The sequence below is a fragment of the Podarcis filfolensis genome (genome assembly GCF_964270895.1).
Source record: "Podarcis filfolensis genome assembly, chromosome: 7".
Taxonomy (NCBI): domain Eukaryota; kingdom Metazoa; phylum Chordata; class Lepidosauria; order Squamata; family Lacertidae; genus Podarcis; species Podarcis filfolensis.
In genome coordinates, this window is record NC_139603.1 from 31,563,273 (window position 1) to 31,579,595 (window position 16,323).

Sequence of the window (16,323 nt, forward strand, 5' to 3'; positions counted from 1 at the left end):
CAGCAATGCTCTTGGACGTCTCACAACACTCTCTATACTTTCCGCGAGAGCTACTCTGGAAGCAAGTAGGATAAAAAAAAGAGACTCTAGCTACCTGAGCTCTCCTAGAAGTGCCGATATTGTACTAAGAGAAGACCCATTTTCTTTCTTTGCTTCTGCTGTTGCGATCTGATAGAGCAGCTTTTCCATTGAAAATGGCTTGGGTATACGTCGTTGCTTCATCTCCTGCGTCGACAAATTCCGAAGTGTTAGTTCACATACAATGAAATAACTCGTTTTGGAAAGAAAAATGAACATACCCCATTAACGCATCATCCTTGGGGACAATGATTTCCTGACCAAAAGAGTATTTGTGTGAAACACAAAATTTTCCTGAGTGATCTCTTCTCAGTCACTTCGTATCGGCTCTTCAGGTGCCAGTGTGCAATTCCTGCCATCCCTTAACTTCTCAATTAAGCCCTGGGCACAAGTGCAAGTAAATGCAAAGTGCAACTCACCTCCCCAAGACTTTCCCCTGCAAAACCCAGCCCAACTGGTCCTAGTAGGCATACAGACGATCTAAGAGTTAAAGATGACATGGTTGCTGCTGTCCTAGCAACAAATTCAACCAACGAGTTATACATAAAAGGAGTTACTGATGCACACCAGCAGTCCTTTATCTATGCAAATGGTCACAGTTGAGTCAGGACATGTCCTATGAATGGTTATATGTGGCACAGTCCATGCAGTCTTCATTGAAATGGAGGTTTCTCAAGTTCTGAGTGATAAAAGGCAAAGTCCATGTGCTTTATGTATAGGGGGAAAACCCACCCATATCCCAAAAGGTTTAATGAATGCATCAAGCAGCACTACACACGCTGTGACCAGAGGTGTTCTGTTTGGAGAGGTGGGTTTTTAAGAACACAAGCTCCTACCTTGGCAGTTTTAAAACCCATGCTTGTCCACTGGGTGGTAGCAAAGTGCACAGTTTCAGAAACGTTGTAGCCGCAGCACACTTTAGACACAAAAGATCCTGGGAAGCAGACAACAAACTGCCCGCTCTGCTGTACAGTACGGTGCACCTTGATCCCCTCTTTACACAGCACCTCTGGGGAGATCTAGGGAGAGAGAAAGAAGCAGGGAAAATCTAGAGCGGGTGCCTTTCTTGGCAGCTCCATTTGCTTACCTCTTACTCCTTGCCATGGAGAACATGAAAAAGTCATATTGAAGCTCTAAATGCTTCTACAGAAACAAACCCCAGAGCAGTTCCTTCTGCTGCCAACTGCATAAAACCAACCAACTCTTAAGCTTGGCTGAAAGGGAAACAAACCTCAGCAGGACCAAGGAGCCTTGGGGTGGGGAGGCATATCTCTTTGTATCATATAGGACTGGGTTCCCTTTAAGAACATATGAATCCACATCAGTCCCTCTAAGTATTGCTTAAACAATAAATCTGAGCTTCCACTCTGGCTGGAAGCTCCTACAAATTTTAGCAGTTACAGCAGTAAGAAAAAAAATCAAAGCTGGACAATAATCCTCCATCTCCACCCTTAATACACGTAGGTCAGTTGAGGGGGAGTTGTGTGCCTGTGTTTGCCCTTGTGCGTTTGGCAGCAGGAAAGGATTGTGTGTGGACATCTACCAGTGGCATGCAGTTCCCAGATGGTTAACCAAGGTTTGGCCCTTGGATCTAGAAAGGAAATCTACCCCTGGCTTACACAGTAAAATGTATTGCTATTCATGACACCGCAAAAGAAACTGCCTAGTAACCAACCATAAAGCAACTCACCATGACGTTACTTTCAAGCATTTCCAGCCCTGGAGTGCCATTGGCTTGCAGTAGGGTGTGTACCACTTTGTCAAGTTTTTTCTCCTCTGCAGCAGGAATGCAATACCTGTTCATTTTTGACACAGAAAGGGGAAACAAAGGAAGTATTTATTCCATGCTGCCCAAATTGACATCACCAAAACTGAGAGCAACATGAGAACATACAAAGAGCCCTGGATCAGATGAAAGGCCCCTCTGGTCCAGCATCCTGTTCTCAGGTACATATAGGAAGCCTGGACCTGAGTGCAACAGCAGATGTGCAAATATACCAAGAGTTTGCAAATTTGAAAACAAGATCAAACTTCAAAATAACACAGCAAGGAATAATTGTGGCGCTACAACCACTGAATATTTTATGAAAGATTGGAGCATTAAAGGATTTGCCATCTCTACATGTATCTGACTGTATTTCTCTCAAATATTGGGGGTGAGGAAAAGGAGAAATAGAACTGTCTTTGAACTCACAATATTTTGAAGCTCATACCTAATGAAACTACAACCAACATATCCTCTGTTGGTTGAACCTAATGCTGACACCTGACTGCTTTTTAATATCCCATAACCACCAATAAGGGCTGTCCCACACATTCCATGTCAGCAAACCTGGGCATGCTGCTGAAGCACCCAAGAACAGACAGGGATTTGTAGTTGATCCTGGCTCTTTGGAAGAGAATACCTGCATGGCACACATTTCCAAAGACCGGATTTTATCATTTGTATGACCAACTTGCAGGGGTATGCTTAAAAAAAAACCCAATGTACACCTAAAAGATGAATATGTGGTGGGGGCCCAATATCAAAAGCTCCCCTTTGACAAATATCGTCTGTACACCATTTCTGAATAGCAAAGACACATTCAGGAGTATGCTTCATGGCTACTCCAGACTGCAGGCCTCTGCTCTCCTGAAGCTGTGCAACATTTTGGACTTTTTCCAGAGGACATTTGAAACTCTTCTATTTGAGCTGGCAAGAGCCATTAGCTGGGCAGCCCCTGGTTCAAATCTCATGTCAGCCCTGAATGCACTTCGCACTTGGGCAAGCCACACTCAGCCTTCCAACTGTATCACTGCAATAATAATACAACATCCTTGTAATTACTGAGATGATGTATGTGTGAAGTACATCTTAAAGCTGAGGCTTGTACAAACTACTACTCACTCCCTTGCCAATGGGAAAAAAGAACTGCCTCCTAGTTATGAGACAGGAAGTTTTCCCCCCAAACACATTTATTTTCCATTCAGGCTAGAGAAGATAGGTGCAAGTTTTTATGGTACAATAGAAGAATGCTGCCTCTCTCATAGGGAGTACCACATGTTACAAATCTGCACTGCACCTGGAACCCCTCTTAACCCTCTGAAAAGCTCTTTAGGGTGTTCTTGATCTTCTCAAGCCAGTTTGGCAGAGGGGAAGAAGATGGGAGGGCGGCAGGATTGGTGCCTCCTTACCCAAGTATGAGAGAACACATTCTACTCTTTGAACAGGATTTTTGGATCCAAGAGATTACATATAGGGAGTGCATGCTGGAAATTTTTTTTACAGCCTAGTAACTTTGGAGGACGTGGGTGGCGTTGTGGGTTAAACCACAGAGCCTAGGACTTGCTGATCAGGTCAGCGGTTTGAATCCCCGCGACGGGGTGAGCTCCCGTTGCTCGGTCCTTGCTCCTGCCAACCTAGCAGTTCAAAAGCACATCCAAGTGTAAGTAGATAAATAGGTACCACTCCGGCGGGAAGGTAAACAGCGTTTCCGTGTGCTGCTCTGGTTCGCCAGAAGCGGCTTTGTCATGCTGGCCACATGACCAGCTGTATGCCGGCTCCCTCGGCCAATAAAGCGAGATGAGCGCCGCAACCCCAGAGTCGTCCGCAACTGGACCTAATGGTCAGGGGTCCCTTCATCTTTACCTAACTTTGGAGGCTTATTTGCACGGCATTTGCACCAAATGGATTCTTTGCCACATTTCTAGGTTGCGTGTGCTGAACAAGGGTCAGCTTGATCTTTTTCTGCTTAACTTGGTATTTTCTGGCTTTTTAGAGTTTTAGAATCTTTAGGAAAACAATATTTATAGAAGAAGGTTGTAGTTGGGCAGGTTGGGGTGCCATGAACTGCGATGGTGTTGAGGCAATAAGAGTAAGACGCTGCATCAGGATCACCATAGAAGCTGACGTGCAACTTCCTGAAAGCAACAGTGCAGAAGAGCAAAGAGGTTCACTTGGGATTCACTTACCAAATGCAGTCAGCACCAGTGTGTAAGTAGTCTATATATGGAAGGTGATTTTGGTCTCGAGACCAGCATGAGGTAGAAAAGACCATGCCAATATTTAGCCAAGGAATTGTCACTCCTAAAGCAGTTTAGATCAGAAGCAAAACACAATTAATGGGGGGAAAGGTATGTTGAAAATCACACATATAATTTGTGCTGATACTTGAAAATTTAAATCTTTTGATTTCTACCAGAAATAAGATTACATGGTTAACAAAAGAGATGTCTTTAATCTGATTATTCGGATACATTTTTTCACCCAAGCTCCTATTTTTTCACGGCGTCACTATGCTGCCGATCACACATGCATATAAATTTTGCTTTCTGCAAATATTCTGGGTGCACACTTGTATTAACATGGGCAGGCTCTAAATGGTGAATTGCTTGGACAAGTGTGGCTCATGAACACTGGTTGCAGGCAGAAAACATTTCCCCCCAGAAAGTTGAAAATGGTGCAGGTAAGCATAGGTATCTCATTATCATCTCTATTTATAGGTCTTTGTAAAAATGCTTCAAAATCCTGCCAGACCTGTTTGACCAGAGTTCATGGGGGGGGGGGGAGTTTAGAAGAAATGAGTGAGCAACAGCAGTCACTTTCAGCTCTTTGTAAAATGATTATCTAACCCCCCAGCCATTATCAGGTAGAAATCACTGAAGAGCCTTAATGAAGAACCAGAGGAATTTCTGCAAATTTATTGGCACAGCACTGCTCCCTGGAGACTGCAAATAATGAAGTTACATGTGCTGATCGCTCACCATATTGACACTAAAACATTATCATGAGCCTACTGAATAATGATGAACAACTGGGAGAAGTAAATGGCCCAAGGTAGAGATGGTCTGCACTACATGCGTACCCCTCCGTCTCACTCTCACCTTTCTTTCCTTCCTTTTTAAAAAATTCAGTAATACCAGACACAGAGCTTAACTGCTACGTTTGGCTTGTTAAGATACAAAACGCACCTTTCTCAGCCTCTCTAGGATAGAAGTGTGTCCATCTGTGCTGAACAGATTGAGGGGTCAATGGGCAGCAGAGACACAAACAGGATTATAAATGCCACCATGATGGGAAGCTTACTGAATATTAATTCATTTTTAAACAGCAGGTAGAGATGCCCGGCTCCAGGGAGGTGGCAAAAACATGATTTATTCAACACTCTGTGTGAATTCCACAGCAGAGTATGTCTCTTAAACATGGAGAATATAAATGGACTTACCAGGCACAGCACCAAGATGTCGCAGGATGGATCCTGTGTTATTAGGAAGGACTGTTAGGTTCCACCCATGCCTGTTCAAATTAAGTGGTGCACATCGTGATGAGCAAACATCAAATGTCACATTAGTCATTGTTTTATTTACCTGCTTGCTAGGGGTTCTGCATTGCTGTGTAGGACTGCAGCCAAAGGAGGAATGCTCTAGGCCTCTTTGCTGCAATTCCAGATTTTGTTTTAAAAGTAAAATTCTGCTTAAAAATGAAACTTCTAGCTCTTTCCTTTATGCTAACAAATGTGTAAGCAGCATTCTAGACACGGTTGTTCAATACACTTGCTCTCGCCTTTGTGTTCTGGCTAAACTTGCAAAGACACTAGTGACTGACAAGAACTTGAGACTTCTTGTTTAAATTTATTGATGTCATTATTTTTTTAATAAACATGATTAATAAATTGAAATGGTGAAAACATTAAACTACTTATTTTTCTTCTTTTTGCTGCTTCACAAAGATGTACCATGTTATTATTTCAGATAGGTGCCTTGCAAAAGCAAGCAAACAAAAATCCCAGTAATTGACTGGGTCCCAATCCAATGGAATCTTTATAGCTACGTGGGAAGGAGAATTTTGGCAGGGACTGATGACCGTCTTTCCATGGGGACATAGCTGACACATTCCTAGCCATCTGTTTCCATCCAAACTAAGTTGTGGTTAATTCATTAAACGCATCGTCATTAACTTGCTCACTCAGGAACAGACAAGGTGAACATTAAGGGAAACGTACATGCATCTGGGTGCACAGCATTGTGTGGATTCAAAAAAAGTCCTTGCCCACCAAATAAGAGGTTGCAGCATTCACACAACCCATTAAGATGCTTATGCTGAACTGGTTGGTTGGGGAAATGTTAATGCTCTGGCTCCTTCAAGCAACTAACTGGAATTGGACGGAAAAGTTAAAGGAGCAATGGTAGGATCCTGCAGCAACTGCCTGCACCCCTTATGAAGATCCTCACCCTTGGAACTTAAAAAGAAATGCAAAAGGTGTAATGAATGTGCAATTGTACAGTTTTAGAAATCCTTTGTGCTAATGCAGGGTGTGCAAAAAGGGGGAGGGAAGCACCCAGTGCTACATTTCTGGTTTACTCCAGGCCTGACCATTTCACAAAACTCTTCCTTCTGGGGACACTATAAATATCTGAACAGCATAACTAGGAAAAGGGATAATAATTACAAAATATAATAAAACACAATACATAATAAAACACAATAATAAAACACAAAACTTCATAATCTCACATTAAATGAATAATAGCTATCAAGGTGCATTCTGCAAAAGAGAATACAGAAAAGCTGAAAAATGTATCAACGTATATATTAATGCAAACGTATCTAACAAAACCACATTAAAACTAGACTTACTACCAATGAGACAACCCCTAAAAATGGAAAGCTGTCAAAAAGCATGATTGGTAAGGCTGAAGGTGCTTTGGGGCAGTTTTCAATGATATATTTTGTCCTTGCTAGCCCTTTTCCTATGTACGCTGCTCATATGCCCCCAAGGAAGGAATTTTCCAAAACGTGTTGGACCTGGAATGAGCCATAATTCTAGCAGCCGAAGTCCACCCCCCACCTTACCTGTCAGTAACAACCCTTATTCTGCAGCTGGCTGTTTTGCTGCTAACTGGGGCAGGGTAGCACAAGCAGCTACAAATAACACTGAGCATGAAACAACATTATACCCAATAATGGTGATGAAATCTGCAACTTAGTAAACAAATTAAGAGGAGCCAGTGCTCTATGGACTACAGGAAACGTGTCTCGGAACTCCCATTACCTTGAAAACGGTTCTGATTTTCCCACAGGAAAGCCACTGCCATGGGTGTTGGTATCCACTTTCCCACAATGCACTGCTACATGGCAGTCCTTCTGTTCCACTAACCTCCAGTACTCTTGCTGTAGGAAAATAAAGTTTTCGTATTAAGATTAGAGGAGAGTGCAGTGCCATTTCCCTGAGTTTAATCTAGGCAAATTCTCATTCCTTGGAAACTGGGCGCCTGATATTTCAAAATACACCAAAAGCAAGCTTTGTATAGCTCTTCCGACAAATAATAATTTCTTAGCTGGTGTTATTACTAAGCCCTGATAAGTGTGTATGCTTGCATTATAAAAAATGATGTTACTATCCATTTAGAAATTGCTGCTTGGTCCATTCTGAGAGTAAGTGGTCCTCCAAAGGGGAAATGGTTTATAAAATATCTTTGTGTCAACCAGCATAACTTCTGCTAAGGATATACCATGAGCTGTTGCCACTGAACCAATGGCTGTATCTAGGATAGCCTGGTTTATGTAGTGGGTTGGCATGTGCCCAAGGATGGTTATTCCTCGCACGGAAAAGAAAGCCTTTGGAATAAAGTGCTGGTTCACATAAGAGGTAAGAAAGTACAGTGAAGCATTTGGGCTATATGTTTGATGTCCTTGAGGTAGGACTTTCTTTTGCAGAAGCCATGCTGATTCTTCCTCAGCAAGCCTTGTTCTTCTTTCTAATAAACTGTTTCACAATTCCGTTTTAAAATCTGCCTTTCTGTGTGCTTCTTGCAGCTGCCCTCTTTTTCTTCCTTGACTTCTTGGATCCCAGCAGCAATTCTCCACCAACACAACACAACACAACACAACACAACACAACACAACACACACCTGCTATAATCATGGGAATTGTTACAGGGCTTAACTGCTGAGTTCTCCTGTTACATTACCCAGGCAAATGAACATTTGTGAATGGTTTGGATCTCTTGTGTGTACGGGGGGGGGGGGGGGAATCATCTTCTAGTGGCTAGTTTAATGAACTACCCTGCATTTACGGAACCCCTCACCTCTATTTCAGCTGCCGTAGGCTCTTTGCTGAAGCACATGTTCATGATGTTTCTTGCTGTTCGGTAAAAGGTTGTTAAAGAAACAGACCTTCCCTGCGAACCAAAGCATAAAAAGGGAGAAATTGTGGTTGTGGTTTTCCATCATTAGTAACAGTAATAATGAAAATAATAATGAATAAAGGAAGAGCAGATATGAGTGGCTGGAAATATAGATACATCATGACACAGGGTTATTACACCAACAATGTTCCAGATTGCAATTTCTCTCATCTATTGCATGGGCAGCACCAATAAAAAATATGCACAACATTATTAAGAAAAAGTGGGGGAAATGCATAATATATGGGGGGAATTGCTGCAAATAATGTATATGAGGCAGAATTGTGAACAAAAACGCACATTTTTAGTGTTGGCTTTAAAAAGAAAAACACTAACTGGTGTGGAAATGGGGCAAACTGAGCTTAAGATTAGAAAAATGAGACGCTGAAGTTGTCCATCACTAACTGCAAACTGAAACTGTAAACGCTCTAAATGGGCTTGCTCAGATACATTTTGTCCCGCATTCTGTTCTAACTTCACGTTGCCTGATAAAGTTGTCCTCTATATGTAAGACTACTGCCTAGGGAAGGAAGAGAAATCAGAATGACTCATTTTAAGGACCAGCGGCTAACTGAGATGCCAATTTAGGCTTATTTTTAAAGGGAGTAGTGTTGATGCTTTCTCACAGGCTGGCTAGAATCAGCTGTAGGAAACAACTGCAGACATGTTAGAAAATAAAATATCTTTCACCAGATGAACTTTCAAACTGGGTAGCCAAAGAAAGACTAACCCCAGAGGTCCAAAACAAAATTGAAAAAGTTGATCAGCGTTTAGTCATAGGCCAGTACAATACTAAAATGTAAATATTTCAATCAGATTTTTTTAAAAAACCCCACACAAACACAAGAAAGAATCATGAATAAACATTTCCAATTCATAAACTAGCAGTACATCAATATAACTCAACTGTGCTTTTTTCCCCAAGCAAAGGTGCGGTGATCATGTATGGTTTTCCATTCAGTAAGGGGAGTAATAATCACACCATCAGCTTAACATTAAAACTTGCAGTCTCACAGTGCTTTAACATGCACAAATGGAAGCTAGCTATTTGTCTTAAAATTCATCTTCATTTTCTCTCTGACTATGAAGACCACTATTTTGTTTTGATGATTACAGATATTTTCCACAATTCACTGAGAACAGAAAGACTCAAGGTGCTTTCCGTTACAATGTACTTCTGCAATAAAGGTTTCCCCTGATTTTCAACACTCGGCTGGATCCCAGACCCCAACCTGTTAATGGTGCATGTTGGGGGATGGAAAACACGCTTTGTGGGGGTAAAGAGAAGGCTCATGTGTTACCAAAAGTTTTAAGTTAATTAGTTCAAACTACAGAGTCAAACTCTCAGTAGTTTTCTGCTTCCTTCTCCCAGAGCAAAAACAGACACTACCGAATATTTCGCCCCAATCAAAGTCTTAGCTCAGGCCCACTGACTACACAAAAATGTTGAACTGCCCCATAAAAACTAAAATGCAAAATGAACACAAGGCAATTAAGCTATTACAAGTGCCCATCAGGGGAGGAGAGCTAAGACACTCTTAAATGTCAGAGCTGCATGCTTGTAAATAAAATGAGCAATTTCCTTCCTCTTTTACTGCCCATGTGAACCATTTATTGGGGTAGTCTAACAAAAAAAACATCCTTCAAAAGTGCTATTCAACAGCCATCAAATTTGCGTCTGTAATTCAGGGTTTACAAAGACTGCTCACAAGCACAGAGAAACAGCTGTCTAGATTTAAGGAGTGCTTGCTGTGGGGTTTGGTTTTTTTTGCCAGACAAATAAAGGCAGAAATTATCATCAAGAACTGGTTACTATCAGAGAGAGGTGGCAACCCTACCTCAGGGCAGAAGTTTTCTCAACTTTTTTTAATAAAAAAGATTAGTCATAATTGATCCGATTTATTAGTTCTTAAATTTTTCCTCTGGGCATAAAGAACCCTCCAGGGAAAACTCTCACTTTCCTGCCTTTGTCTGAAATTACATTCATTTGGGAGAAATTTTTCTCACTTTGATTTTATCAATTTGGTTCAAGAGAACACATCGTTGTGAAGGAGATTTGCAATAGTCATCATTTCACTGCAAAATATTTCTTCCTTGATTTCATCTCAAAACACCTGCACACTTATTTAAAGAATTCCCCAAGTGAAAACCAAATACCCATCCCAGTTCACATGTAATGTTAAGCCACAGTAAGAAACAAACCATAGTTAGGAATGTGCTATGGCACACTGAATAATTGCTTTTATTATGCTCCACCCTGCCCTGAGTTGGGAGGAAACAAACCACAGCTTTTGCTTAGCGTTAACTGCAATCCAGTCCTCATGGGTTGTTTCTCTCCAAAACCCAGGGTGGAAACTAAGGTTTTTTCTTGGACTTACTGCCCATGGTTTGTTTGAAGGAGACATTGTCGGAGAATTTCTTCTAAATAACTTAGCAACTGGAACCTCCTGGTCCAAATCTGGTCCCTTAAGGGGTGATGCTTGACTCCCATCCCAGCTATATCCCAGAGGCAAAAGGTGATGTGAGAGGAGTGATGGGCAACAGGAGGAATCTATATAGGAGACTTTAACTTCACATTTCTCCTAGTTGATATATGCAGGTTACAGATTCTTTGCATACACTGTCTCACTTATTTCATGTGACCTAAGCTCAACTAACTTAGTCTGGGATCCAACCCATGATTTTAGGAGAATTAGGAAAACTGGGAGCCTACCCCCATTAAAAAAAAATCTATTACCAGATAGAATAATGAATCCCCTTTATTTTGTGACACAATAAAAATTCTTTACATGGGAAGCCAAGCATATGGCTTGATCATGATTTGCAGTGCAATTTTGTGTGGTTACTCATAAGTAATACCTGACTTACTACCAGGTAAATGTACAAAGGATTTTTAATACCACATATTTAGTTTATTTCTCTCTTTTTCTGCATGAGTTTAGCAGAACAAAACAAAGCTATTGTAGTCTGACTACAAATAATTTGACTGAGCAGATTTTCTTTTAACTCTAGCAGAAGTGAAAGACTGACTCCAATTGCAGTATTAGTTTTCTATGGAATTTGCTGACAGTGGCAGCACTTCTGGCTGGCGTTAAAAATATGCACTTTCAAACAGAAGTAGAAGATCATAGCTTAAGTATTTAAGCTATACTGTCAAACTGATTGTGGACTAAAAGGCCTTAATTCAATTAAAAAACAACAACCCCCAGTCTCAGTTAGACATCCACAAGGGAACTGAAGAGATCTGAAGGAAAATGCTTCATAAATAACCCCCCCCCCACCCTAAGGTTTTATCAAACTTAGGTCCATTAATTTCAATGGGTCTACTCTTACTAAATATGTACAAATTTGATAAAAGGGCCGTGCTCATTGTGTTCATTCTTACAGTACTTTACTTTCACGATGTAATCTTTTACAGACTTAGGAACACTCCTGTAACATCCCTTGGTATAATAAAGGTGTTGCATGAATATTCAGTGGTGATAAATGATTCTGTAAGAGGAAGCATAGGCTTAGTTAAGTAGCCTTAACCTCTGCTCACTTATTCCACACACTCTAGTCCTGTGAAATGCAGCTGCCAGTCATGAGGACTGTCAGGTTGCATGTGATGGGGTGATGGCGTCCAATGACCCAGCCAATTTCTAGGCCTGACCGACTGCAGGGTGTCAGGAAGAAGGTGTTGATAAGAGCAACAGGCCAATTTGTTTCACGGATAAACATATTACAGCAAGAGCTATCAAATGACATTAAATCATAATGAATACATTCCAAGTGGTAATTGAGTGTATATTTTAACCTGGTATTTAAGTTTATAAAGCTGTCATGGGGTGAGGGGGCAGATTCTTCCAAGGTCTGAACTCTTGCAATTTTTAACTCCGCTGCTTGCTGTTGCAAGCCCTGGAAATTAGACTGTTTGAGCTGATCATAGGCAGGCAAATGTCAGGAGCCTACAGTGTGGTGTTGTGGCTGGAGTGTTGTGTTTGGACACGGGAAAGCCAAGCCCATTCCCGCTCAGACATTAAACTTGCTGGGTGGCCTTGTACAAGTCACAGCCACACAGGCTCACCTCACTCACAAGGTTGTAGAGAAGATAAAGTAAATTAATCCTTTGCCCAGACCTCTTGAGGAAAAAAGGCAGGAATACAAATGCGGTTAATATAGAAGTAAACAGAATCTGGCACAGGAATGTATAGAAAGGCCTCAATTCTTGAAGACTGACATCCTCTGCACAGAGGCACCAGAAGTTGCCAATTTCAGGCAGCACCTGATTCCTGTTCTGCAGCGAGAGGAGAAAGAGCAGTGATGGAAAAAGCAGTGTGTGCCGGGCACAGGCACCAGCGTAATAAACACCATATTTCTTTCTCTCTTAGCAGCTCAGCCTCACTCACTAAATCCAACCTCACTAACAATTACACAGCAAGCAGCGGTTGCCAGCTCCTGCTTAATAGTGGGGAGGCTGCCAAATCAAATTGAGTGGGGGAGTCAACATTCCTCTGCAAATGGATGTGCTCAGCGTCAGGAGGAATAAGCCTTCCAAACCACTGTTTGCACTAAATCAGAGCTGGCAACTGCAGACAAAAATACTGTTTGCATTTCGAGTTGCACGCTCTAAGCAGGGCCAACGGCAAGGCTTCTGCTTACCTTATATACACACTTGTGGAGGTCACTGAGAACGCCTTTGTCTTCCTCCTCTTCCTTCACGGTCTCTTTTTCCTGAGAGAAGAGTCGCCGCCGGCCCGTTTTCTGTGGGACTTCGACTTCCTTCGCCTTGTTCCGGAAGCCGTTTTTATGAACCACGCCATTGATGAGTCCGTTTTTGGGCTCATACCGGGGGAGAGACTGGAATTCGTAGTTGTTCTCCGAATGTACCTCCAGGGGGCCTTTCCTCTTTTCTAGGACCTCCTTTTCAAAGAGGACTTCCTTCTCCAGTCTCTTGTGCTCCTCGGCAGAGAGGGAGTCGTAGGAGAGCAAGTACTGGCAGTAGGCCTCCTGCAGCTTTGCTAACCTGTCCTGTGCAGTTTTGGGGATCCGCAGCAGGTCTGCCAGCTTGTTCCATTTCTTGAGGTCAGTCACTTGCTGCATGCCCCCCATTTCGTTGATCAGTTGGAAAAAGCAGGCCAAATCTAGCTCACATCCTCCTGGGTGTCAGTGAAGTGGAACGACAGGAAGGGAAAGGAGGACATACAAGGGGAAGAAAAAACATGGTTAGGAAAACGTGACAGCAGACCGTATACAATCCAGGCCTACTTATTGTGGCAGTAGCTGCATCACTTAGGACTGTAAATAGGAGCAAGACTGAAAACTCATCTGTGCAAACGAATGAAGAATAAAGCCCCTCAATATAGAAAATCAGATGTCAGTGTTATTTCTGGACCATCCATCTTTAAAAAAAGGGAATTTGAAGAAAATTAAGCTTTGGTAATAGTCACTGCATTTGCCTTGTGATTTGCCACTCACCTGCCCACCTGCATCAAGTTTCAACTGCCTTTGGGTATCTTTCTAAATGGCAAACGGAGACTGTGCCACATAGGATGCTTCCCCCCCGCCCCATCATGTGAATATTGCTTTCTTTCTCTCCTAGCCTTAAAGGCACTTTAAAGCTAAAAAAAGGAAAGAGTTGTTCTTTTGTGCAAAAGCCATTAGAAATGTCTGCAGTCAAATTAATGCCCCCACTGCACCACACAGATCTGCTTCAAACTGGATTTGAGGTCACTGTTGTGGTAAGTATTAATATTGTGCTACACACTCTACAGAATGTGCTTTGTGCCCCCTGTTTCCTATCTAAAGATATTACGGTTTCTTGATCAGCATTTATGCAATATCCAGGATCGATCTGTAGTTACTGCATTTATCAAGCAGCCATGTGATGCAGACACCAGCCCAAAACCTGTCCATAGAAGCTCAGATTTATCAAAAGGATAATTCATAGGTTGGTGGACTGCAGGTTAGTGGGCTCTATTTTGCTTTTAAGTGGTGCTGGGAGGTGCACTAACAGCAGCTTGGTACAAAAGACATACACTCAGAATTAAAGAATTCTGAGCCTCCAAATTTGTTTTGAGTATCACAGCTAAAATAAGAGTTTGCAGTTCTTCCACACAAAAATCCACTTCTGGTTACCCCAAGCTATCTTAATTTCTGCAGCATAATTTAGGGGATTTTGGTGCCGGGGGTGGGGGGGGGCATCATTTTGTTGCTGCTATTGTTAAACATTTGGGAGTCAATTGTTTGCCAGATCTACTTAGCTGCTGATCTATTTAACAGCAAGTCATTCAGCGACAGATCCTGCAGACCTATCTTCTGCCCACCCCTGGAGTAATTAATTTGTGCTCATTATCTGATGTCAAAGTGCCTTTACAAAGCTGACAAAATCTCTTACTGACAAAAAATGATAATGGAATAATGCTTCAACTTTGGCAAGTCACTGCAGGGAGGGGAGGCACAGAGAGTGGCGTGACTGCTGCAGGTGAAAGTAGCCGTTCCATGTTTTGTCAAGGAGTGAGTGTTTTCAGGCAACACAAAAACAGGGCCAAACCAACTCTGGGTTTAATGAGGCTTGGTAGCTTTTCTTGAGCAATTTTATGATATCTGACCCTTAAGAAAAGGAGGCAACTGCTACGGATTTTGTGCTCGTTGTAAAATGTTCAAGATCAGCAATATGGTAAAGCCTTTTTTCCCAGGGGAATGAGCCAAGGAGAAAAACAAACACACACACACACACTACATAAAACCCCATTTATCTGCTGGCAAGGGGTAGACAAATACATAGCTTTCTACCTGCCGTAAAGATTACAGAAAACCAAAGGCCATCTCAGAAGGACAGTATTTGAGATAATAAACTGATGAAGCTAACAACTCATATTTAATTAGGACACCACTAAAGGATTTTTAAAAGAAACATGGGTTACAAACCTATCACACATTTCTGAAATTTGGTGTGCCATCAGCAAAGTAGCATTTTATTTAGACCAAACAAAGGTAGCAATGCAGTAGGCAAACTTTGGAGCTATACAGAACTGTTCCTCAGGTATGAAGTACACGGAAAGCTGTGAGAATTTGTTTTATTATTATTATGGATCTTGGTTGAAGTTTGTTTACATTTTAAGGTGATGGTGAAGGATTTCTTGCAGCCATAATTTGTTTAAAACCTCACTATCTATTAAGTTTCATCTTGCACAGAGGTAGACTGGGATAAAAAGAGTAATGGGAGTGTTTATTTCATGTTAGCTAATCACTTGTAATATTCTATAGGAAAAAATCTGAGAAACCTTCCTGAAGGTTTTGTATGAAAAGGGGGAAAGAAAGTCCCTTCCAGCACCATTTCATTAGTCAAATGATATGATGGAAAACTACAAATGTCCAATCTAACGCTTGAGCTTCTAGTTTTAATTAAAAACAGGTAGTACTTTTTACAAGAATCTGATGAACATCATAGTTCACAAAAGGTCTGTACTGCTACCTAGTCATGATTCCTAAACAGACAGATATACCACCTTGCCTGAGGCGAGAATGAAGGCCAAGGCATACCTTGGCCAAAAGATAAAATAAAATAAATAATAATTGTTTTGAGTTTTAGTTTTCCACACACAAAAAGAAGACACCATGTTGCATAAATTGCTGAAGGCCTGTTAGCTGCCCTTTCAATTCTGCAGGTTTTACTCCTGGTTAAAAGCTAAGGAGAAAAGGTCGCTTTGGGAAATATGCATGAACAGAGATTTTAGATAACTCTGTACCAGGGAACACATACCAAGCAGTCGTCAGAATTATACTGCAATTAAGATATTAAATTCATCATCCTAGGGTGTATATGAATGTATTCTATAAGTGGGGCATTTGGACAAGCCTGGTGCCCTGCCATATATAAAAGCTATCACCAGTTTGGCAAATGTGTGAACCAGGAAAACATTTGAAAGCAGCTTCTGAAGGACATCCTCAGCAAACTTTTACACGCACAGAGTCCTTAAACAATTGACATAGGTGCTTACAATTTCCAGTGCTAGCCTTTGCCAGCTGTTTTCTGACAGTGGTTTTTTGTTAGTTTTACACTGAAAAATCCAAAACTTATGCATCCTTTCAGAACTC

The 16,323-nt window shown here is 41.6% G+C and overlaps 1 protein-coding gene across 5 annotated transcripts in view; it reads right to left on the reverse strand.

The window, feature by feature from the left end:
• JARID2 (jumonji and AT-rich interaction domain containing 2) overlaps positions 1–16,323 on the reverse strand; it is a 187,859-nt gene that overhangs the window by 6,914 nt on the left and 164,622 nt on the right. For all 5 annotated transcript variants that reach the window (XR_014550577.1, XR_014550578.1, XR_014550579.1 and 2 more), the window contains exons 8-15: positions 12,886–13,382; positions 8,146–8,238; positions 7,110–7,228; positions 5,283–5,353; positions 4,030–4,144; positions 1,769–1,874; positions 915–1,097; positions 95–225 (exon numbers count right to left, since the gene is read on the reverse strand). Coding sequence is in view for 2 of the 5 variants with exons in the window: in XM_083623702.1 (XP_083479828.1) it covers positions 95–225; positions 915–1,097; positions 1,769–1,874; positions 4,030–4,144; positions 5,283–5,353; positions 7,110–7,228; positions 8,146–8,238; positions 12,886–13,382 (1,315 nt within the window). In the remaining 3 variants the exon portion in view is untranslated. The remainder of the gene's footprint in view (positions 1–94; positions 226–914; positions 1,098–1,768; positions 1,875–4,029; positions 4,145–5,282; positions 5,354–7,109; positions 7,229–8,145; positions 8,239–12,885; positions 13,383–16,323) is intronic.